The sequence below is a fragment of the Oncorhynchus mykiss genome, chromosome 31, assembly GCF_013265735.2.
Source record: "Oncorhynchus mykiss isolate Arlee chromosome 31, USDA_OmykA_1.1, whole genome shotgun sequence".
Classification (NCBI taxonomy): domain Eukaryota; kingdom Metazoa; phylum Chordata; class Actinopteri; order Salmoniformes; family Salmonidae; genus Oncorhynchus; species Oncorhynchus mykiss.
Genome location: NC_050571.1, coordinates 20,838,696 through 20,864,425, shown reverse-complemented (window position 1 = coordinate 20,864,425; position 25,730 = coordinate 20,838,696). Strand labels below are relative to the sequence as shown.

At 42.6% G+C, this 25,730-nt stretch overlaps 1 protein-coding gene across 1 annotated transcript in view; it reads right to left on the bottom strand.

Annotated features, from left to right (window-relative positions):
* LOC110504399 (AF4/FMR2 family member 2) overlaps positions 1-25,730 on the bottom strand; it is a 288,511-nt gene that overhangs the window by 11,825 nt on the left and 250,956 nt on the right. Inside the window, exons 16-20 of the mRNA XM_036970067.1 lie at positions 22,999-23,062; positions 16,065-16,201; positions 14,540-14,611; positions 13,340-13,433; positions 12,869-12,918 (exon numbers count right to left, since the gene is read on the bottom strand). Of these exons, the coding sequence (XP_036825962.1) occupies positions 12,869-12,918; positions 13,340-13,433; positions 14,540-14,611; positions 16,065-16,201; positions 22,999-23,062 (417 nt within the window). The remainder of the gene's footprint in view (positions 1-12,868; positions 12,919-13,339; positions 13,434-14,539; positions 14,612-16,064; positions 16,202-22,998; positions 23,063-25,730) is intronic.

Below are 25,730 nucleotides of genomic sequence, written 5' to 3'. Positions count from 1 at the left end.
GTAAAGTGAATTATATATACAGGGAATAAAGTGAATTATATATACAGGGAGTAAAGTGAATTATATATACAGATACAGAGAGTAAAGTGAATTATATATACAGATACAGGGAGTAAAGTGAATTATATATACAGGGAGTAAAGTGAATTATATATACAGGGAATAAAGTGAATTATATATACAGAGAGTAAAGTTAATTATATATACAGATACAGAGAGTAAAGTGAATTATATATACAGGGAGTAAAGTGAATTATATATACAGGGAATAAAGTGAATTATATATACAGGGAGTAAAGTGAATTATATATACAGATACAGAGAGTAAAGTGAATTATATATACAGATACAGGGAGTAAAGTGAATAATATATACAGGGAGTAAAGTGATTATATATACAGATACAGGGAGTAAAGTGAATTATATATACATGGAGTAAAGTGAATTATATATACAGAGAGTAAAGTGAATTATATATACAGGGAGTAAAGTGAATTATATATACAGGGAATAAAGTGAATGATATATACAGATACAGAGAGTAAAGTAAATTATATATACAGGGAGTAAAGTGAATTATATATACAGGGAATAAAGTGAATTATATATACAGGGAATAAAGTGAATTATATATACAGGGAGTAAAGTGAATTATATATACAGATACAGAGAGTAAAGTAAATTATATATACAGGGAGTAAAGTGAATTATATATACAGATACAGAGAGTAAAGTGAATTATATATACAGAGAGTAAAGTGAATTATATATACAGGGAGTAAAGTGAATTATATATACAGGGAATAAAGTGAATTATATATACAGGGAGTAAAGTGAATTATATATACAGATACAGAGAGTAAAGTGAATTATATATACAGGGAGTAAAGTGAATTATATATACAGATACAGAGAGTAAAGTGAATTATATATACAGAGAGTAAAGTGAATTATATATACAGAGAGTAAAGTAAATTATATATACAGGGAGTAAAGTGAATGATATATACAGGGAATAAAGTGAATTATATATACAGGGAGTAAAGTGAATTATATATACAGATACAGGGAGTAAAGTGAATTATATATACATGGAGTAAAGTGAATTATATATACAGATACAGGGAGTAAAGTGAATTATATATACAGGGAGTAAAGTGAATTATATATACAGATACAGGGAGTAAAGTGAATTATATATACATGGAGTAAAGTTAATTATATATACAGAGAGTAAAGTGAATTATATATACAGGTAGTAAAGTGAATTATATATACAGGGAGTAAAGTGAATTATATATACAGATACAGGGAGTAAAGTGAATTATATATACATGGAGTAAAGTTAATTATATATACAGTTGAAGTCGGAAGTTTACATACACTTAGGTTGGAGTCATTAAAACTGGTTTTTCAATCACTCTACAAATTTCTTGTTCACAAACTATAGTTTTGGTAAGTCGGTTAGGACATAGACTTTGCGCATGAAACAAGTAATTTTTCCTACAATTGTTTACAGACGGAATATTACACTTATAATTCACTGTATCACAATTCCATTGGGTCAGAAGTCTACATACACTAAGGTGACTGTTCCTTCAAACAGCTAGGAAAATTACAGAATATTATGTCATGGCTTTAGAAGCATCTGATAGGCTAATTGACAAGATTTGAGTCAATTGGAAGGGTACCTGTGGATGTATTTCAAGGCCTACCTTCAAACCCAGTGCCTCTTTGCTTGACATCATGGGAAAATCAAAAGAAATCAGCCAAGACCTCAGAAAAAAATTGTAGACCTCCAGAAGTCTGGTTCATCCTTGGGAGCAATTTCCAAACGCCTGAAGGTACCACGTTCATCTGTACAAACAATAGTACGCAAGTATAAACACCATGGGACCACACAGCCGTCCAACCGCTCAGGAAGGAGATGCGTTCTGTCTCCTAGAGATGAACGTACTTTGGTGCGAAAAGTGCAAATCAATCCCAGAACAACAGCAAAGAACATTATGAAGATGCTGGAGGAAACAAGTACAAAAGTGACTATATCCACAGTAAAACGAGTCCTATATCGACAGAACCTGAAAGCCCGCTCGGCAAGGAAGAAGCCACTGCTCCAAAACCGGCATAAAAAAAGCCAGACTACGGTTTGCAACTGCACATGGGGACAAGACTGTACTTTTTGGAGAAATGTCCTCTGGTCTGATGAAACAAAAATAGAACTGTTTGGCCATAATGACCATTGTTATGTTTGGAGGAAAAAGGGGGAGGCTTGCAAGCCGAAGAACACCATCCCAACCGTGAAGCACGGCGGTGGCAGCATCGTGTTGTGGGGCTGCTTTGCTGCAGGAGGGACTGGTGCACTTCACAAAATAGACGGCATGAGGAGGAGGAAAATGACGTGGAAATATTGAAGCCACATCTCAAGACATCAGTCAGGAAGTTAAAGCTTGGTCGCAAATGGGTCTTCCAAATGGACAATGACCCCAAGCATGCTTCCAATGTTGTGTCAAAATGGCTTAAGGACAACAAAGTCAAGCTATTGGAGTGGCCATCACAAAGCCCTGACCTCAATCCTATAGAAAATTTGTGGGCAGAACTGAAAAAGCGTGTGCGAGCAAGGAGGCCTACAAACTTGACTCAGTTACACCAGCTCTGTCAGGAGGAATGGGCCAAAATTCACACAACTTATTGTGGAAAGCTTGTGGAAGGCTACTCGAATCGTTTGACCCAAGTTAAACAATTTAAAGGCAATGCTACCAAATACTAATTGAGTGTATGTAAACTTCTGACCCACTAGTAATGTGATGAAAGAAATAAAAACTGAAATAAATAATTCACTCTACTGTTATTCTGACATTTCACATTCTTAAAATAAAGTGATGATCCTAACTGGCCTAAGACAGGAAATTTTTACTTGGATTAAATGTCAGGAATAGTGAAAAAACTGAGTTTAAATGTATTTGGCTAAGGTGTATGTAAACTTCCGACTTCAACTGTATAGGGAGTTAAGTGAATTATATATACAGGGAGTAAAGAGAAGCATGGAGGAGGAGGTGTGATGATGAGAGGGTGCTTTTTCAAACAGTCATGAAGGAGTTCCCACATATTTTGAGCACTTGTTGGCTGCATTTCCTTCACTCTGCAGTCCAACTCATCCCAAATCATCTCAATTCGGTTGAGGTCGGGTGATTGTGGAGACCAGGTCATCTGATGCAGCACTCCATCACTCTCCTTCTTGGTCAAATTGCCCTCACACAGCATGGAGGTGTGTTTTTTGGGTCATTGACCTTTTGAAAAACAAAGTTCCACTAAGTGCAAACCAGATGGGATGATGTATCGCTGCAGAATGCTGTGGTAGCCATGCTGGTTAAGTGTACCTTGAATTCTAAATACAGTGCCTTGCGAAAGTATTCGGCCCCCTTGAACTTTGCGTCCTTTTGCCACATTTCAGGCTTCAAACATAAAGATATAAAACTGTATTTTTTTGTGAAGAATCAACAACAAGTGGGACACAATCATGAAGTGGAACGACATTTATTGGATATTTCTAACTTTTTTAACAAATCAAAAACTGAAAAATTGGGCGTGCAAAATTATTCAGCCCCTTAAGTTAATACTTTGTAGCGCCACCTTTTGCTGCGATTACAGCTGTAAGTCGCTTGGGGTATGTCTCTATCAGTTTTGCACATCGAGAGACTGACATTTTTTCCCATTCCTCCTTGCAAAACAGCTCGAGCTCAGTGAGGTTGGATGGAGAGCATTTGTGAACAGCAGTTTTCAGTTCTTTCCACAGATTCTCGATTGGATTCAGGTCTGGACTTTGACTTGGCCATTCTAACACCTGGATATGTTTCTTTTTGAACCATTCCATTGTAGATTTTGCTTTATGTTTTGGATCATTGTCTTGTTGGAAGACAAATCTCCGTCCCAGTCTCAGGTCTTTTGCAGACTCCATCAGGTGTTCTTCCAGAATGGTCCTGTATTTGGCTCCATCCATCTTCCCATCAATTTTAACCATCTTCCCTGTCCCTGTTGAAGAAAAGCAGGCCCAAACCATGATGCTGCCACCACCATGTTTGACAGTGGAGATGGTGTGTTCAGCTGTGTTGCTTTTACGCCAAACATAACGTTTTGCATTGTTGCCAAAAAGTTCAATTTTGGTTTCATCTGACCAGAGCACCTTCTTCCACATGTTTGGTGTGTCTCCCAGGTGGCTTGTGGCAAACTTTAAACAACACTTTTTATGGATCTCTTTAAGAAATGGCTTTCTTCTTGCCACTCTTCCATAAAGGCCAGATTTGTGCAATATACAACTGATTATTGTCCTATGGACAGAGTCTCCCACCTCAGCTGTAGATCTCTGCAGTTCATCCAGAGTGATCATGGGCCTCTTGGCTGCATCTCTGATCAGTCTTCTCCTTGTATGAGCTGAAAGTTTAGAGGGACGGCCAGGTCTTGGTAGATTTGCAGTGGTCTGATACTCCTTCCATTTCAATATTATCGCTTGCACAGTGCTCCTTGGGATGTTTAAAGCTTGGGAAATCTTTTTGTATCCAAATCCGGCTTTAAACTTCTTCACAACAGTATCTCGGACCTGCCTGGTGTGTTCCTTGTTCTTCATGATGCTCTCTGCGCTTTTAACGGACCTCTGAGACTATCACAGTGCAGGTGCATTTATACGGAGACTTGATTACACACAGGTGGATTGTATTTATCATCATTAGTCATTTAGGTCAACATTGGATCATTCAGAGATCCTCACTGAACTTCTGGAGAGAGTTTGCTGCACTGAAAGTAAAGGGGCTGAATAATTTTGCACGCCCAATTTTTAAGTTTTTAATTTGTTAAAAAAGTTTGAAATATCCAATAAATGTCGTTCCACTTCATGATTGTGTCCCACTTGTTGTTGATTCTTCACAAAAAAATACAGTTTTATATCTTTATGTTTGAAGCCTGAAATGTGGCAAAAGGTCTCAAAGTTCAAGGGGGCCGAATACTTTCTCAAGGCACTGTAAATCACAGACTGTCACCAGCAAAGCACCCCCACAACATCACACCTCCTCCTCCATGCTTTTCAGTGGGAAATACACATGCAGAGATCATCCGTTCACCCACACCGCATCTCACAAAGACATGGCGGTTAGGACCAAAAATCTCAAATTTGGACTCCAGACCAAAGGACAGATTTCCTACGGTCTAATGTCCATTACTCATGTTTCTCTGCCCAAGCAGAACTGTTCTTTGGTGTCCTTTAGTATTGGTGTCCTTTACCACTCTCCGTTAGGCTTAACCACTGTCCGTCAGGCTTAACCACTGTCCGTCAGGCTTAACCACTATCCTTCAGGCTTAACAACTGTTATTCAGGCTTTGCCACTGTCCGTCAAGCTTAACCACAATCCGTCAGGCTTAACAACTGTCATTCAGGCTTTGCCACTGTCCGTCAAGCTTAACCACAATCCGTCAGGCTTTGCAACTGTCCGTCAAGCTTAACCACAGTCCGTCAGGCTTAACCATTGTCCGTCAAGCTTAACCACAGTCCGTCAGGCTTAAGCACTGTCATTCAGGCTTTGCCACTGTCCGTCAAGCTTAACCACAATCCGTCAGGCTTTGCAACTGTCCGTCAAGCTTAACCAATGTCCGTCAGGCTTAACCACTGTCTGTCAGGCTTAACCACTGTCCGTCAAGCTTAACCACTGTCTGTCAGGCTTAACCACTATCCTTCAGGCTTAACCACTGCCATTCAGACTTAACCACTATCCTTCAGGCTTAACCACTATCATTCAGGCTTTACCACTCTCCGTCAGGCTTAACCACTCTCCTTCAGGCTTAACCACTATCCACTATCCAGGCTTAACCACTGTCCGTCAGGCTTAACCACTATCCGTCAGGCTTAACCACTCTCCGTCAGGCTTAACCACTGTCCCCCAGGCTTAGCCAATGTCATTCAGACTTTGCCACTGTCCGTCAGGCTGAACCACTGTCCGTCAGGCTTAACCACTGTTCGTCAGGCTTAACCACTGTCCGTCAAGCTTAACCAATCTCCATCAGGTTTAATCACTGTCCCTCAGGCTTAACTACTGTCCGTCAGGCTTAACTACTGTCCGTCAGGCTTAACTACTCTCCGTCAGGCTTAACCACTGTCCGTCAGGCTTAACCACTGTCCCCCAGGCTTAGCCACTGTCATTCAGACTTTGCCACTGTCCGTCAGGCTTAACCACTATCCTTCAGGCTTAACCACTCTCCGTCAGGCTTAACCACTATCCGTCAGGCTTAACCACTGTCCGTCAGGCTTAACCACTCTCCGTCAGGCTTAACCACTGTCATTCAGGCGTTGCCACTGTCCGTCAAGCTTAACCACAATCCGTCAGGCTTTGCCACTGTCCGTCAAGCTTAACCACAGTCCGTCAGGCTTTGCCACTGTCCGTCAAGCTTAACCACAGTCCGTCAGGCTTAACCATTGTCCGCCAAGCTTAACCACAGTCCGTCAGGCTTAAGCACTGTCATTCAGGCTTTGCCACTGTCCCTCAAGCTTAACCACAGTCCGTCAGGCTTAACCACAGTCCGTCAGGCTTAACCACTGTCATTCAGGCTTTGCCACTGTCCGTCAAGCTTAACCACAATCCGTCAGGCTTTGCCACTGCCCGTCAAGCTTAACCACAGTCCGTCAGGCTTTGCCACTGTCCGTCAAGCTTAACCACAGTCCGTCAGGCTTAACCATTGTCCGCCAAGCTTAACCACAGTCCGTCAGGCTTAAGCACTGTCATTCAGGCTTTGCCACTGTCCGTCAAGCTTAACCACTGTCCGTCAGGCTTAACCACAGTCCGTCAGGCTTAACCACTGTCTGTCAGGCTTAACCACTGTCCGTCAAGCTTAACCACTGTCTGTCAGACTTAACCACTATCCTTCAGGCTTAACCACTGCCATTCAGACTTAACCACTATCCTTCAGGCTTAACCACTATCATTCAGGCTTTACCACTCTCCGTCAGGCTTAACCACTCTCCTTCAGGCTTAAACACTATCCACTATCCAGGCTTAACCACTGTCCGTCAGGCTTAACCAGTATCCGTCAGGCTTAACCACTCTCCGTCAGGCTTAACCACAGTCCGTCAGGCTTAAGCACTGTCATTCAGGCTTTGCCACTGTCCGTCAAGCTTAACCACAATCCGTCAGGCTTTGCAACTGTCCGTCAAGCTTAACCAATGTCCGTCAGGCTTAACCACTGTCTGTCAGGCTTAACCACTGTCCGTCAAGCTTAACCACTGTCTGTCAGGCTTAACCACTATCCTTCAGGCTTAACCACTGGCATTCAGACTTAACCACTATCCTTCAGGCTTAACCACTATCATTCAGGCTTTACCACTCTCCGTCAGGCTTAACCACTCTCCTTCAGGCTTAACCACTATCCACTATCCAGGCTTAACCACTGTCCGTCAGGCTTAACCACTATCCGTCAGGCTTAACCACTCTCCGTCAGGCTTAACCACTGTCCCCCAGGCTTAGCCAATGTCATTCAGACTTTGCCACTGTCCGTCAGGCTGAACCACTGTCCGTCAGGCTTAACCACTGCCCGTCAGGCTTAACCACTGTTCGTCAGGCTTAACCACTGTCCGTCAAGCTTAACCAATCTCCATCAGGTTTAATCACTGTCCCTCAGGCTTAACTACTGTCCGTCAGGCTTAACTACTGTCCGTCAGGCTTAACTACTCTCCGTCAGGCTTAACCACTGTCCGTCAGGCTTAACCACTGTCCCCCAGGCTTAGCCACTGTCATTCAGACTTTGCCACTGTCCGTCAGGCTTAACCACTATCCTTCAGGCTTGACCACTCTCCGTCAGGCTTAACCACTGTCCCCCAGTCTTAGCCACTGTCATTCAGACTTTGCCACTGTCCGTCAGGCTTAACCACTATCCTTCAGGCTTAACCACTCTCCGTCAGGCTTAACCACTATCCGTCAGGCTTAACCACTGTCCGTCAGGCTTAACCACTCTCCGTCAGGCTTAACCACTGTCATTCAGGCGTTGCCACTGTCCGTCAAGCTTAACCACAATCCGTCAGGCTTTGCCACTGTCCCTCAAGCTTAACCACAGTCCGTCAGGCTTAACCACAGTCCGTCAGGCTTAACCACTGTCATTCAGGCTTTGCCACTGTCCGTCAAGCTTAACCACAATCCGTCAGGCTTTGCCACTGTCCGTCAAGCTTAACCACAGTCCGTCAGGCTTTGCCACTGTCCGTCAAGCTTAACCACAGTCCGTCAGGCTTAACCATTGTCCGCCAAGCTTAACCACAGTCCGTCAGGCTTAAGCACTGTCATTCAGGCTTTGCCACTGTCCCTCAAGCTTAACCACAGTCCGTCAGGCTTAACCACAGTCCGTCAGGCTTAACCACTGTCATTCAGGCTTTGCCACTGTCCGTCAAGCTTAACCACAATCCGTCAGGCTTTGCCACTGCCCGTCAAGCTTAACCACAGTCCGTCAGGCTTTGCCACTGTCCGTCAAGCTTAACCACAGTCCGTCAGGCTTAACCATTGTCCGCCAAGCTTAACCACAGTCCGTCAGGCTTAAGCACTGTCATTCAGGCTTTGCCACTGTCCGTCAAGCTTAACCACTGTCCGTCAGGCTTAACCACAGTCCGTCAGGCTTAACCACTGTCTGTCAGGCTTAACCACTGTCCGTCAAGCTTAACCACTGTCTGTCAGACTTAACCACTATCCTTCAGGCTTAACCACTGCCATTCAGACTTAACCACTGCCATTCAGGCTTATACACTATCCACTATCCAGGCTTAACCACTGTCCGTCAGGCTTAACCAGTATCCGTCAGGCTTAACCACTCTCCGTCAGGCTTAACCACTGTCCCCCAGGCTTAGCCAATGTCATTCAGACTTTGCCACTGTCCGTCAGGCTGAACCACTGTCCGTCAGGCTTAACCACTGTCCGTCAGGCTTAACCACTGTTCGTCAGGCTTAACCACTGTCCGTCAAGCTTAACCAATCTCCATCAGGTTTAACCACTGTCCCTCAGGCTTAACTACTGTCCGTCAGGCTTAACTACTGTCCGTCAGGCTTAACTACTCTCCGTCAGGCTTAACCACTGTCCGTCAGGCTTAACCACAGTCCCCCAGGCTTAGCCACTGTCATTCAGACTTTGCCACTCTCCGTCAGGCTTAACCACTATCCTTCAGGCTTAACCACTGTCCGTCAGGCTTAACCACTGTCCCCCAGTCTTAGCCACTGTCATTCAGACTTTGCCACTGTCCGTCAGGCTTAACCACTGTCCGTCAGGCTTAACCACTCTCCGTCAGGCTTAACCACAGTCCGTCAGGCTTAACCACTGTCCCCCAGGCTTAGCCACTGTCATTCAGACTTTGCCACTGTCCGTCCGGCTTAACCACTCTCCGTCAGGCTTAACCATTCTCCGCCAGGCGTAACCACTGTCCGTCAGGCTTAACCACTGTCCGTCAGGCTTAACCACTGTCCGCCAAGCTTAACCACAGTCCGTCAGGCTTAAGCACTGTCATTCAGGCTTTGCCACTGTCCGTCAAGCTTAACCACTGTCCGTCAGGCTTAACCACAGTCCGTCAGGCTTAACCACTGTCTGTCAGGCTTAACCACTGTCCGTCAAGCTTAACCACTGTCTGTCAGACTTAACCACTATCCTTCAGGCTTAACCACTGCCATTCAGACTTAACCACTGCCATTCAGGCTTAACCACTATCCACTATCCAGGCTTAACCACTGTCCGTCAGGCTTAACCAGTATCCGTCAGGCTTAACCACTCTCCGTCAGGCTTAACCACTGTCCCCCAGGCTTAGCCAATGTCATTCAGACTTTGCCACTGTCCGTCAGGCTGAACCACTGTCCGTCAGGCTTAACCACTGTCCGTCAGGCTTAACCACTGTTCGTCAGGCTTAACCACTGTCCGTCAAGCTTAACCAATCTCCATCAGGTTTAACCACTGTCCCTCAGGCTTAACTACTGTCCGTCAGGCTTAACTACTGTCCGTCAGGCTTAACTACTCTCCGTCAGGCTTAACCACTGTCCGTCAGGCTTAACCACAGTCCCCCAGGCTTAGCCACTGTCATTCAGACTTTGCCACTCTCCGTCAGGCTTAACCACTATCCTTCAGGCTTAACCACTGTCCGTCAGGCTTAACCACTGTCCCCCAGTCTTAGCCACTGTCATTCAGACTTTGCCACTGTCCGTCAGGCTTAACCACTGTCCGTCAGGCTTAACCACTCTCCGTCAGGCTTAACCACAGTCCGTCAGGCTTAACCACTGTCCCCCAGGCTTAGCCACTGTCATTCAGACTTTGCCACTGTCCGTCCGGCTTAACCACTCTCCGTCAGGCTTAACCATTCTCCGCCAGGCGTAACCACTGTCCGTCAGGCTTAACCACTGTCCGTCAGGCTTAACCACTGTCCGTCAGGCTTAACCACTATCTTTCAGGCTTAACCACTCTCCGTCAGGCTTAACCACTGTCCGTCAGGCTTAACCACTCTCTGTCAGGCTTAACCACTCTCCGTCAGGTTTAACCACTGTCCCTCAGGCTTAACTACTGTCCGTCAGGTTTAACTACTGTCCCTCAGGCTTAACTACTGTCCGTCAGGCTTAACTATTGTCCCTCAGGTTTAACCACTGTCCCTCAGGCTTAACTACTGTCCGTCAGGCTTAACCACTCTCCGTCAGGCTTAACCACTATCCTTCAGGCTTAACCACTGTCCGTCAGGCTTAACCACTCTCCGTCAGGCTTAACCACTGTCCGTCAGGCTTAACCACTGTCCCCCAGGCTTAGCCACTGTCATTCAGACTTTGCCACCGTCCGTCCGGCTTAACCACTCTCCGTCAGGCTTAACCATTCTTTGCCAGGCGTAACCACTGTCCGTCAGGCTTAACCACTGTCCGTCAGGCTTAACCACTGTCCGTCAGGCTTAACCACTATCCTTCAGGCTTAACCACTCTCCTTCAGGCTTAACCACTGTCCGTCAGGCTTAACCACTGTCCGTCAGGCTTAACCACTCTCCGTCAGGTTTAACCACTGTCCCTCAGGCTTAACTACTGTCCGTCAGGCTTAACTACTGTCCGTCAGGCTTAACTACTGTCCCTCAGGCTTAACTACTGTCCGTCAGGCTTAACTATTGTCCCTCAGGTTTAACCACTGTCCCTCAGGCTTAACTACTGTCCGTCAGGCTTAACCACTCTCCGTCAGGCTTAACCACTATCCTTCAGGCTTAACCACTGTCCGTCAGGCTTAACCACTCTCCGTCAAGCTTAACCACTGTCCGTCAGGCTTAACCACTGTCCCCCAGGCTTAGCCACTGTCATTCAGACTTTGCCACTGTCCGTCAGGCTTAGCCACTCTCCGTCAGGCTTAACCACTGTCCCTCAGGCTTAACTACTGTCCGTCAGGCTTAACTACTGTCCGTCAGGCTTAACTACTATTCCGTCAGGCTTGATCACTAATACTGATTTGATTTTGTATTATCGGCAAACTAGGGCTTATCTCGGCTTGACAATCATGGCTGACAATCATCTCAGCAGGCTTGAGACATCAATCAGAGGACATATTCATCAGTCTTTTAGTGCCAAACCCAAACAATCAAGCTCCAGGTCCTGTAATTCAGCACTAAATTGAAAGGCGCTCCCCCCGTGAAGTTAAATTATGATGCTCTGTCAACAGCTTGCCTCTCTCGGCTCCCTATCTAATAGTTTGAGGCTTTTGCTGAAATAAACAAACCCTACAGTGTGAAAAAAAAACAATAAGGAAAAAAGATTCATGATTGTCAAGGACAGAACAAACAAACTGTGGGAAAGACCAGAGCAGAGTGTAATCTAATGTTGATTACATTCCGCAGGTAGCGGAGCTGACACGGGATTAAAAAGGTGGCTAATGTGACCATGGTGAACTGGAGGAGGCTGCAGGAGCCCTAGGAGCCAGTAGGATCTGAGGCTAATTGCTTCTGACAGCGCCTTTCACAGCAGAATAGCAGAAGCTGGTCAGTGCTTTGGCTGAGGGCTAGATCCCAGCCCTTGAAAAGACAGGCTCAATGGAGCTCACAGTCACACACAGAGGATGGCTCACCACCAACTGCCAGACACTGACGAGCCCCACAGTAGCCCCATGGTATCCCCACAGTAGCTCCTCGGTAGCCCCACGGTAGCTCCGCAGTAGGCCCACGGCAGCTCCACGGTAGCTTCACGGTAGCCCCACGGTAGCTTCACAGTAGCCCCACGGTAGCCCCAAAGTAGCTTCACTGTAGCCCCACGGTAGCTTCACTGTAGCCCCACGGTAGCTCCACGGTAGCTTCACTGTAGCCCCACGGTAGCTTCACTGTAGCCCCACGGTAGCCCCACGGTAGCTTCACTGTAGCCCCACGGTAGCCCCACGGTAGCTTCACTGTAGCCCCACGGTAGCTCCACGGTAGCCCAACGGTAGCCCCATGGTAGCTATATGGTAGCTCCATGGTAGCTCCACAGTAGCCCCACGGTAGCCCCACGGTAGCCCCACTGTAGACTGCGAACCCAAACACACAGGGTGGATCAGTTAGGTTCAGTTGCCATGGAAAATGCAGAAGAACAGTGAAGTAGTGAGCTCATCCCACCAGTGTGATGTGCTGAAAGCTGGAAGTCACATTGACAGAAGCTCTGTCTGTCATGACCTTTGTCTGAACAAAGCAGTCAGCATCTGAGAGGGTTAGCTTGTTGCTTGGCCAGGAGAAGGCACATACATGGTTCTGTTCAGACAGCATCTGAGAGGGTTAGCTTGTTGCTTGGCCGGGAGAAGGCACATACATGGTTCTGTTCAGGGAGATATCTGGTATAAAAAATGCATTGTAATGCAACATTAGATGACTGAGGTGACATGTTACTCACTTTCCATTAGCTCCCCATGGCGAAGGTACTTGGGAACTTTTAGCCGAGTTCTGGAATGGAAGAGGTTTGTGAGAACAGGACATTTGGCAGCACCACTATACAAACACTTTGCACAGCTTAGAAAAGCTATCACAGCAATACAAACAGCGTCTCTAGAATAATATGCAACATAATTAATTAAAACAGGCTTAAGCACTAATGTATGTAGATAATTGATACACATAGTTTGCACACTAACCACAAAAAAAGTATGTTTTTTAATTACCACCATGCAAAGCTAATGAGTACACGCAACTTAACACAAATATACATTTCATTTAGACATTTTAATTAGCTGTACGTGTTCTACAGCTATCACTCTTTTTATTCATAGAAGTTAGAATTATAGTTAGAATTTGGAGTTAGAATTGGAGTCAGAATTTGGAGTAAGAATTAGAGTAAGAATTAGAAGTTAGAATTAGAGTTAGTTACCTTGAAATACTCCATCAGAGAACGGGAATACTTTACTGCATGGTCCTTCTTTAGTTTGAACATTCTCAAGTACAGGAGGGATAAACAGCGATTGCTATGGAGATAAGAGCATAATAACATTCCATTAAATGCAGGACCTACAGTAATACAGTATATCTGGTATTGGCAACATAACAGGCTGTGTATCAATTACAGACATTAAGCATAAAATAAATAACGATGTTATTGTGTTTTCTAACACATTAACTTGACATCCATGATGCATGAATATTTCATGTTGTTGTTATCAAATCTACATCTCTAATTTCTTAGAAAATAAAAGCTAGAAAACAGAGGCAATAGTCAGACACCAGATGCTTTGGACATATGCACCACCCCATGACATGACACCAGCACTCTGGCATTAATACGTCATTACCACACTACACTTCCTAGTTTCTCCCAATCTAAACCACATCAGCATGTTCTTACAAACGCGCACGTACACACGCACACACACACACTTTGCCTTCTAAAACAAATTACAAGTATACACTGATGGATCATGTCAACCAGTGTCAAATATTTGAATATAATCCCTAATGATGTCAGAACGGTTTACTAACACAGGAATTATGACCTGGGTGTCTCACTCCTACTCTCATCACTGTCTACACTGCTATGACTGAGAGCCTAACCATAACATTCTAACCATAACATTCTAATTCTAAGCATTCCATTCTAACCATTCCATTCTAACCATAACATTCTAATTCTAACCATGACATTCTAACCCTGACATTCTACTCAGATTATACAATCAATATGACAGGCAGCATATCCCCTGTAGCAGTGTGGTTAGTATACTGTATATGTTGCTAGCCGCCAGGAAATCTTTCATTATCCCTAATAGCTTAATGAAATACAAGAATAATGATCCCCTTTAAGCTGATTAAGTGCTTTAGCAGTGTTTTAAAGCTCCCTTCAAGATACATCCGATTGTCGGGGAGGGATGGCTGAGTGGAGATTTAAATAGTGTTTGAGCGAAGCGGCGGATTTAGCATCTAACGGGTTTGGAAGCCAGCTGGATTTTCTTAAATCAACCCAAACGCCCACACAGACTAGAGATCCTTGTCCGTCATCACACCCATCAGAGGAATGATGGATTTCCTTCAACCACACAGAGGTTCACATCAGAAACTATGTCAAGGGAAAACTCACCACAATACAGCTAATTTCTTCTCGGCTACTGTTGCTGAGTGACTTGTAAAGTTCTTTAACCTCATGGCATATCTTCAAAAGCAGAAAAGACAAAAACATAAATCAATTAATTAATTCATTTCAGTTCAAATAACGAAAAGAGAGGATGACTCAATGTCCATAAAGCCAGGGAAGCATCCATAAAACCAGGTAAGCATCCATAAAGCCATTGGAGCATACATAAAGCCAGGGGAGCATACATAAAGCCAGGGGAGCATACATAAAGCCAGGGGAGCATACATAAAGCCAGGGGAGCATACATAAAGCCAGGGGAGCATACATAAAGCCAGGGGAGCATACATAAAACCAGGTAAGCATCCATAAAGCCATTGGAGCATACATAAAGCCAGGGGAGCATACATAAAGCCAGGGGAGCATACATAAAGCCAGGGGAGCATACATAAAGCCAGGGGAGCATACATAAAGTCAGGGGAGCATACATAAAGTCAGGGGAGCATACATAAAGCCAGGGAAGCATCCATAAAACCAGGAAAGCATCCATAAAGCCATTGGAGCATACATAAAGCCAGGGGAGCATACATAAAGCCAGGGAAGCATACATAAAGCCAGGGAAGCATACATAAAGCCAGGGGAGCATACATAAAGCCAGGGGAGCATACATAAAGCCAGGAGAGCATACATAAAGCCAGGGGAGCATACATAAAGTCAGGGGAGCATACATAAAACCAGGGAAGCATACATAAAGCCAGGGGAGCATACATAAAGCCAGGGGAGCATACATAAAGCCAGGAGAGCATACATAAAGCCAGGAGAGCATACATAAAGCCAGGGGAGCATACATAAAGCCAGGGGAGCATACATAAAGCCAGGGGAGCATACATAAAGCCAGGAGAGCATACATAAAGCCATTGGAGCATACATAAAGCCAGGGGAGCATACATAAAGTCAGGGGAGCATACATAAAGCCAGGGGAGCATACATAAAGCCAGGGGAGCATACATAAAGCCAGGGAAGCATACATAAAGCCAGAGGAGCATACATAAAGCCAGGGAAGCATACATAAAGCCAGGGGAGCATACATAAAGCCAGGGGAGCATACATAAAGCCAGGGAAGCATACATAAAGCCAGGGGAGCATACATAAAGCCAGAGGAGCATACATAAAGCCAGGGAAGCATACATAAAGCCAGGGGAGCATACATAAAGCCAGGGAAGCATACATAAAGCCAGGGGAGCATCCATAAAACTGCCGGCCTTGTGTCATTTTCTGCGTCTAATCGTTTTTGAAGAAAATATTTCAATCACCGGTGCATGAATCCCTGGGTCATATGAGGTGTTACAAGGTCCATCTATTTTCATTTTCACTGCCATTAATAAAATGAGGTCCGCTAATTGCCTTGACTTGTGGGGTAGACTGGAGCAGGGCTGGATATAATGATGCTCATTTTCACTGAGGGCAGGTGGGGATTGCTGGCCTGAGTGGGGGTGGGAGTGGGAGGGAGGGACACATTGGTGGAGACACAAACCTGATGAGTTCAACTGTCTCAGAGTACATAGTGTATGGAGACTTGGCCTCCAGTGGGTCCCGTTCCATGGCGTTGCCACATTCTATGAACGACAGCGCCCCATCAGCGTAGTTAACAGCTTTGCCATACTTCTCCATCTGTGAAGAAACGACGGAGACATCGAATCTGATCCGCATTAGAGTCACAACACTACAAGGCCACAAAATATTCTCCACACATGAATTATTTTCCAAAGCCTCAGAGTTCTTGTGAAAACAGATATTAAGCTGATTTAATCAGAAGGAAAAATAACTATGCTACATTAATGTTTGGGAAACAGAACATTATTTTGATCTTCTTCAATTTTCTCGATTACATTACTATAAATACAAACTCACAAAGACCCAAAACACAAAACCAAAGAGCCTATGACAAATAAGAAGCTTATGAGCACACAAGTGTAAAATAAAATATATTTACACACCACTCTCCACTGAAAGCACCTCTCAAGCAGGTTCTATCCATTTCAAGTAAGCCACTTTTACTACATACCGACCGGGCTGGTGAAAGATTCATTACAGCTCAACGATTACTGTCATGTAACAAGGGCAATCAATTCCCTTCATTTTGTATTCATGGATGACTTTACCTCGCAGATCAGATTTATGGCCAAGTGGATGTAACTTCCGATAAAGGACAATGTCTGGGGAGATAATTGCTAGAATCCAATTATTAGGGCACTATGAGTGTGTTGGTAAATCACGTCTGCCTGTCTGTCTGTTATTAAGACCAGTGGTTGTCTGTCAGTTATTAAGACCAGTGTCTGTCTCTTATTAAGACCAGTGTCTGTCTGTTATTAAGACCAGTGTCTGTCTGTCTGTCTGTTATTAAGACCAGTGGTTGTCTGTCAGTTATTAAGACCAGTGTCTGTCTCTTATTAAGACCAGTGTCTGTCTGTCTGTAAATAAGACCCGTGGCTGTCTGTTATTAAGACCAGTGTCTGTCTGTCTGTCTCTTAATAAGACCAGTGTCTGTCTCTTATTAAGACCAGTGTCTGTCTGTCTGTAAATAAGACCCGTGGCTGTCTGTTATTAAGACCAGTGTCTGTCTGTCTGTCTCTTAATAAGACCAGTGTCTGTCTGTCTGTTATTAAGACCAGTGTCTGTGTGTCTGTTATTAAGACCAGTGTCTGTCTGTCTGTCTCTTAATAAGACCAGTGTCTGTCTGTCTGTTATTAAGACCAGTGTCTGTTTGTTATTAAGACCAGTGTCTGTCTCTTAATAAGACCAGTGTCTGTGTGTCTGTTATTAAGACCAGTGTCTGTCTGTCTGTCTCTTAATAAGACCAGTGTCTGTCTGTCTGTATTTAAGACCAGTGTCTGTGTGTCTGTTATTAAGACCAGTGTCTGTCTGTCTGTTATTAAGACCAGTGGTTGTCTGTCAGTTATTAAGACCAGTGTCTGTCTCTTATTAAGACCAGTGTCTGTCTGTCTGTAAATAAGACCTGTGGCTGTCTGTTATTAAGACCAGTGTCTGTCTGTCTGTCTCTTAATAAGACCAGTGTCTGTCTGTCTGTTATTAAGACCAGTGTCTGTGTGTCTGTTATTAAGACCAGTGTCTGTCTGTCTGTTATTAAGAACAGTGTAGGTCTGTTATTAAGACCAGAGTCTGTCTGTTTGTTATTAAGAACAGTGTAGGTCTGTTATTAAGACCAGTGTCTGTCTGTCTGTTATTAAGACCAGTGTATGTCTCTTATTAAGACCAGTGACTGTCTGTTATTAAGACCAGTGTCCGTCTGTAATTAAGACCAGTGCCTGTCTGTTGTTAAGACCAGTGCCTGTCTGTTGTTAAGACCAGTGTATGTCTGTCTGTTATTAAGACCCGTGTCTGTCTGTTTCTAAGACCAGTGTCTGTCTGTTACTAAGACCAGTGTCTGTCTGTTATTAAGACCAGTGTCTGTCTGTTATTAAGACCAGTGTCTGTTTGTTATTAAGACCAGTGTCTGTCTCTTATTAAGACCAGAGTCTGTTTGTTATTAAGAACAGTGTCTGTCTGTTATTAAGACCAGTGTCTGTCTCTTATTAAGACCAGTGACTGTCTGTTACTAAGACCAGTGTCTGTCTGTTACTAAGATCAGTGTCTGTCTGTTATTAAGACCAGTGTCTGTCTGTTACTAAGATCAGTGTCTGTCTGTTATTAAGACCAGTGTCTGTCTGTTATTAAGACCAGTGTCTGTTTGTTATTAAGACCACTGTCTGTCTCTCTGTTATTAAGACCACTATCTGTCTGTCTGTTATTAAGACCAGTGTCTGTCGGTCTGTTATTAAGACCAGTGTCTGTTTGTTATTAAGACCAGTGTCTGTCTGTCTGTTATTAAGACCAGTGTGTGTCTGTCTGTTATTAAGACCAGTGTCTGTTTGTTATTAAGACCAGTGTCTGTCGGTCTGTTATTAAGACCAGTGTCTGTTTGTTATTAAGACCACTGTCTGTCTGTCTGTTATTAAGACCGGTGTCTGTCTGTTATTAAGACCACTGTCTGTCTGTATGTTATTAAGACCACTGTCTGTCTGTATGTTATTAAGACCAGTGTCTGTCTGTCTGTCTGTTATTAAGACCAGTGGTTGTCTGTCAGTTATTAAGACCAGTGTCTGTCTCTTATTAAGACCAGTGTCTGTCTGTCTGTAAATAAGACCCGTGGCTGTCTGTTATTAAGACCAGTGTCTGTCTGTCTGTCTCTTAATAAGACCAGTGTCTGTCTCTTATTAAGACCAGTGTCTGTCTGTCTGTAAATAAGACCCGTGGCTGTCTGTTATTAAGAACAGTGTCTGTCTGTCTGTCTCTTAATAAGACCAGTGTCTGTCTGTCTGTTATTAAGACCAGTGTCTGTGTGTCTGTTATTAAGACCAGTGTCTGTCTGTCTGTCTCTTAATAAGACCAGTGTCTGTCTGTCTGTTATTAAGACCAGTGTCTGTTTGTTATTAAGACCAGTGTCTGTCTCTTAATAAGACCAGTGTCTGTGTGTCTGTTATTAAGACCAGTGTCTGTCTGTCTGTCTCTTAATAAGACCAGTGTCTGTCTGTCTGTATTTAAGACCAGTGTCTGTGTGTCTGTTATTAAGACCAGTGTCTGTCTGTCTGTTATTAAGACCAGTGGTTGTCTGTCAGTTATTAAGACCAGTGTCTGTCTCTTATTAAGACCAGTGTCTGTCTGTCTGTAAATAAGACCTGTGGCTGTCTGTTATTAAGACCAGTGTCTGTCTGTCTGTCTCTTAATAAGACCAGTGTCTGTCTGTCTGTTATTAAGACCAGTGTATGTGTGTCTGTTATTAAGACCAGTGTCTGTCTGTCTGTTATTAAGAACAGTGTAGGTCTGTTATTAAGACCAGAGTCTGTCTGTTTGTTATTAAGAACAGTGTAGGTCTGTTATTAAGACCAGTGTCTGTCTGTCTGTTATTAAGACCAGTGTATGTCTCTTATTAAGACCAGTGACTGTCTGTTATTAAGACCAGTGTCCGTCTGTAATTAAGACCAGTGCCTGTCTGTTGTTAAGACCAGTGCCTGTCTGTTGTTAAGACCAGTGTATGTCTGTCTGTTATTAAGACCCGTGTCTGTCTGTTTCTAAGACCAGTGTCTGTCTGTTACTAAGACCAGTGTCTGTCTGTTATTAAGACCAGTGTCTGTCTGTTATTAAGACCAGTGTCTGTTTGTTATTAAGACCAGTGTCTGTCTCTTATTAAGACCAGAGTCTGTTTGTTATTAAGAACAGTGTCTGTCTGTTATTAAGACCAGTGTCTGTCTCTTATTAAGACCAGTGACTGTCTGTTACTAAGACCAGTGTCTGTCTGTTACTAAGATCAGTGTCTGTCTGTTATTAAGACCAGTGTCTATCTGTTACTAAGATCAGTGTCTGTCTGTTATTAAGACCAGTGTCTGTCTGTTATTAAGACCAGTGTCTGTTTATTATTAAGACCACTGTCTGTCTGTCTGTTATTAAGACCAGTGTCTGTCGGTCTGTTATTAAGACCAGTGTCTGTTTGTTATTAAGACCAGTGTCTGTCTGTCTGTTATTAAGACCAGTGTGTGTCTGTCTGTTATTAAGACCAGTGTCTGTTTGTTATTAAGACCAGTGTCTGTCGGTCTGTTATTAAGACCAGTGTCTGTTTGTTATTAAGACCAGTGTCTGTTTGTTATTAAGACCACTGTCTGTCTGTCTGTTATTAAGACCGGTGTCTGTCTGTTATTAAGACCACTGTCTGTCTGTATGTTATTAAGACCACTGTCTGTCTGTCTGTTATTAAGACCACTGTCTGTCTGTCTGTTATTAAGACCACTGTCTGTCTGTTATTAAGACCACTGTCTGTCTGTCTGTTATTAAGACCGGTGCCCGTCTGTTATTAAGACCGGTGTCTGTTTGTTATTAAGACCAGTGTCTGTTTGTTATTAAGACCAGTGTCTGTTTGTTATTAAGACCAGTGTCTGTCTGTTATTAAGACCAGTGTCTGTCTGTTATTAAGAACAGTGTCTGTTTGTTTTTAAGATCACTGTCGGTCTGTTTGTTATTAAGACCAGTGTCTGTTTTTTATTAAGACCAGTGTCTGTTTGTTATTAAGACCAGTGTCTGTTTGTTATTAAGACCAGTGCCTGTCTGTTGTTAAGACCAGTGCCTGTCTGTTATTAAGACCAGTGTCTGTTTGTTATTAAGACCAGTGTCTGTTTGTTATTAAGACCAGTGTCTGTTTGTTATTAAGACCACTGTCTGTCTCTCTGTTATTAAGACCACTATCTGTCTGTCTGTTATTAAGACCAGTGTCTGTCTGTCTGTTATTAAGACCACTGTCTGTCTGTCTGTTATTAAGACCACTGTCTGTCTGTTATTAAGACCACTGTCTGTCTGTCTGTTATTAAGACCACTGTCTGTCTGTCTGTTATTAAGACCGGTGTCTGTCTGTTATTAAGACCGGTGTCTGTTTGTTATTAAGACCAGTGTCTGTTTGTTATTAAGACCAGTGTCTGTTTGTTATTAAGACCAGTGTCTGTTTGTTATTAAGAACAGTGTCTGTTTGTTATTAAGACCAGTGTCTGTTTGTTATTAAGACCAGTGTCTGTTTGTTATTAAGACCAGTGTCTGTTTGTTATTAAGACCAGTGTCTGTTTGTTATTAAGACCAGTGTGTGTCTGTCTGTTATTAAGACCGGTGTCTGTCTGTCTGTTTGTTATTAAGACCAGTGTCTGTCTGTCTGTCTGTTATTAAGACCAGTGTCTGTTTGTTATTAAGACCAGTGTCTGTCTGTCTGTTATTAAGACCAGTGTCTGTTTGTTATTAAGACCAGTGTCTGTCTGTCTGTCTGTTATTAAGACCAGTGTCTTTCGGTCTGTTATTAAGACCAGTGTCTGTTTGTTATTAAGACCACTGTCTGTCTGTCTGTTATTAAGACCGGTGTCTGTCTGTTACTAAGACCAGTGTCTGTCTGTTATTAAGACCGGTGTCTGACTGTTATTAAGAACAGTGTCTGTTTGTTATTAAGACCAGCGTCTGTTTGTTATTAAGACCAGTGTCTGTTTGTTATTAAGACCAGTGTCTGTTTGTTATTAAGATCACTGTCGGTCTGTTTGTTATTAAGACCAGTGTCTGTTTGTTATTAAGACCAGTGTTTGTTTGTTATTAAGACCAGTGTCTGTTTGTTATTAAGACCAGTGTCTGTCTGTTACTAAGACCAGTGTCTGTTTGTCATTAAGACCAGTGTCTGTTTGTTATTAAGACCAGTGTCTGTTTGTTATTAAGACCAGTGTCTGTTTGTTATTAAGACCAGTGTCTGTCTGTCTGTTGTTAAAACCTCCTGGTGTTAGGGGGCAGTATTTTCATTTTTTTTTTTTTAAACGTTCCCGTTTTAAACGGGATATTTTGTCAGGAAAAGATGCTAGAATATGCATATAATTGACAGCTTAGGATAGAAAACACTCTAAAGTTTCCAAAACTGTAAAAATATTGTCTGTGAGTACAACAGAACTGATGTCCCAGGTTTTGAAAGCGCTGCGTTCCAATGACTCCCTCTATGGCTGTGAATGTACCATCAACGAGCTTACGCTTTCTACGTATTCCCCTTGGTGTCTACAGCATTGTGACGTAGTTTTACGCATTTCTGTTGAAGAATAGCCGTATGGGGGCACATTGCGTAAGTGGTCACATGGTGGCTCCGAGAGAGATTCTCGCGTAAAGTGCGGTCCTAGAGAAAAAGGAATTGTCCCGACGGATATATTATCGAATAGTTATTAGAAAAACAGGATGGATTCTAAACAACGTTTGCCATATTTCTGTAGATATTATGGAGCTAATTTGGAATATTTTTCGGCGTTGTGGTGACGCAATTTCCGGGCGATTTCTCTGCCAAACGTGAAGAACAAACGGAGCTATTTCGCCTACAAAAATAATCTTTTGGGAAAAAATGAACGTTGGCTGTCTACCTGGGAGTCTCGTGAGTGAAAACATCTGAAGTTCATCAAAGGTAAACGATTTAATTTAATTGCTTTTCTGATTTCCGTGACAAGTTTGCCTGCTGCTAGCAAGGCATAATGCTATGCTAGGCTATGATAAACTTACACAAATGCTTGTCTAGCGTTGGCTGTAAAGCATATTTAGAAAATCTGAGATGACAGGGTGATTAACAAAAGGCTAAGCTGTGTTCCAATATATTTCACTTGTGATTTTCATGAATAGGAAGATTTTCTAGAAAGATTTATGTCCGTTGCGCTATGCTAATTAGTGTCAGATGGGCTGGGCGTCACTACAGGTTAAGACCAGTGTCAGTCTGTCTGTATATTAATACCAGTGTCAGTCTGTCAATTATTAAGACCAGTGTCTGGCTGAGACAATGTCCAAAAAAATATTCTCTACCAAAGTAAATGCTGTATTAAATGGTTTTAATACATTTTGCGGTGGCTAATAAAACAACAGCTTACCAGTGCATCTGCTTTGTGCTTCAGTTTCTTGGCTTCCTGCATGTAGTAGTCTGCAGTGTGAACTCTGTGGAGAACACATGCATTGAGAATATGTCAGTCATGTCAGTTATGTTGGAAATATAAATCTGTTTGCAATTGTGTGACTGCCTGGATTGCTTAAGGATAATGTTGTCCTCCAAATGCTGAATATGTTTCATTTTGAATTATTATTGTAATCACATCCCACACATACGTCAACTTCCCTGGGTTCTGTTCTGTTCCATTTGAATCATGTTTGAAACTTAAATTAGTACATACATCATGTCATTCAATCTGTCAGTACATCATGTCATTCAATCTGTCAGTACATCATGTCCTTCAATCTGTCAGTACATCATGTCCTTCAATCTGTCAGTACATCATGTTATTCAATCTGTCAGTACATCATGTCAATCTGTCAGTACATCATGTTATTCAATCTGTCAGTACATCATGTCCTTCAATCTGTCAGTACATCATGTCATTCAATCTGTCAGTACATTATGTCAATCTGTCAGTACATCATGTCCTTCAATCTGTCAGTACATCATGTCATTCAATCTGTCAGTACATCATGTCCTTCAATCTGTCAGTACATCATGTCATTCAATCTGTCAGTACATCATGTCAATCTGTCAGTACATCATGTCCTTCAATCTGTCAGTACATCATGTCATTCAATCTGTCAGTACATCATGTCCTTCAATCTGTCAGTACATTATGTCAATCTGTCAGTACATCATGTCCTTCAATCTGTCAGTACATCATGTTATTCAATCTGTCAGTACATCATGTCCTTCAATCTGTCAGTACATCATGTTATTCAATCTGTCAGTACATCATGTCATTCAATCTGTCAGTACATCATGTCATTCAATCTGTCAGTACATCATGTCAATCTGTCAGTACATCATGTCCTTCAATCTGTCAGTACATCATGTCATTCAATCTGTCAGTACATCATGTCATTCAATCTGTCAGTACATTATGTCAATCTGTCAGTACATCATGTCCTTCAATCTGTCAGTACATCATGTCCTTCAATCTGTCAGTACATCATGTCATTCAATCTGTCAGTACATTATGTCAATCTGTCAGTACATCATGTCCTTCAATCTGTCAGTACATCATGTCATTCAATCTGTCAGTACATCATGTCCTTCAATCTGTCAGTACATCATGTCATTCAATCTGTCAGTACATTATGTCAATCTGTCAGTACATCATGTCCTTCAATCTGTCAGTACATCATGTCATTCAATCTGTCAGTACATTATGTCCTTCAATCTGTCAGTACATCATGTCCTTCAATCTGTCAGTACATCATGTCATTCAATCTGTCAGTACATTATGTCAATCTGTCAGTACATCATGTCATTCAATCTGTCAGTACATCATGTCAATCTGTCAGTACATCATGTCATTCAATCTGTCAGTACATTATGTCAATCTGTCAGTACATCATGTCCTTCAATCTGTCAGTACATCATGTCATTCAATCTGTCAGTACATTATGTCCTTCAATCTGTCAGTACATCATGTCCTTCAATCTGTCAGTACATCATGTCATTCAATCTGTCAGTACATTATGTCCTTCAATCTGTCAGTACATCATGTCCTTCAATCTGTCAGTACATCATGTCATTCAATCTGTCAGTACATCATGTCAATCTGTCAGTACATCATGTCCTTCAATCTGTCAGTACATCATGTCCTTCAATCTGTCAGTACATCATGTTATTCAATCTGTCAGTACATCATGTCAATCTGTCAGTACATCATGTCAATCTGTCAGTACATCATGTCAATCTGTCAGTACATCATGTCCTTCAATCTGTCAGTACATCATGTCATTCAATCTGTCAGTACATCATGTCCTTCAATCTGTCAGTACATTATGTCAATCTGTCAGTACATCATGTTATTCAATCTGTCAGTACATCATGTCCTTCAATCTGTCAGTACATCATGTCATTCAATCTGTCAGTACATTATGTCAATCTGTCAGTACATCATGTCCTTCAATCTGTCAGTACATCATGTCATTCAATCTGTCAGTACATCATGTCAATCTGTCAGTACATCATGTCTTTCAATCTGTCAGTACATTATGTCATTCAATCTGTCAGTACATCATGTCATTCAATCTGTCAGTACATCATGTTATTCAATCTGTCAGTACATCATGTCATTCAATCTGTCAGTACATCATGTCAATCTGTCAGTACATCATGTCTTTCAATCTGTCAGTACATTATGTCAATCTGTCAGTACATCATGTCATTCAATCTGTCAGTACATCATGTCATTCAATCTGTCAGTACATCATGTCAATCTGTCAGTACATCATGTCTTTCAATCTGTCAGTACATTATGTCAATCTGTCAGTACATCATGTCCTTCAATCTGTCAGTACATCATGTCCTTCAATCTGTCAGTACATCATGTCAATCTGTCAGTACATCATGTCCTTCAATCTGTCAGTACATCATGTCAATCTGTCAGTACATCATGTCATTCAATCTGTCAGTACATCATGTCATTCAATCTGTCAGTACATCATGTCAATCTGTCAGTACATCATGTCTTTCAATCTGTCAGTACATCATGTCCTTCAATCTGTCAGTACATCATGTCCTTCAATCTGTCAGTACATCATGTCAATCTGTCAGTACATCATGTCAATCTGTCAGTACATCATGTCCTTCAATCTG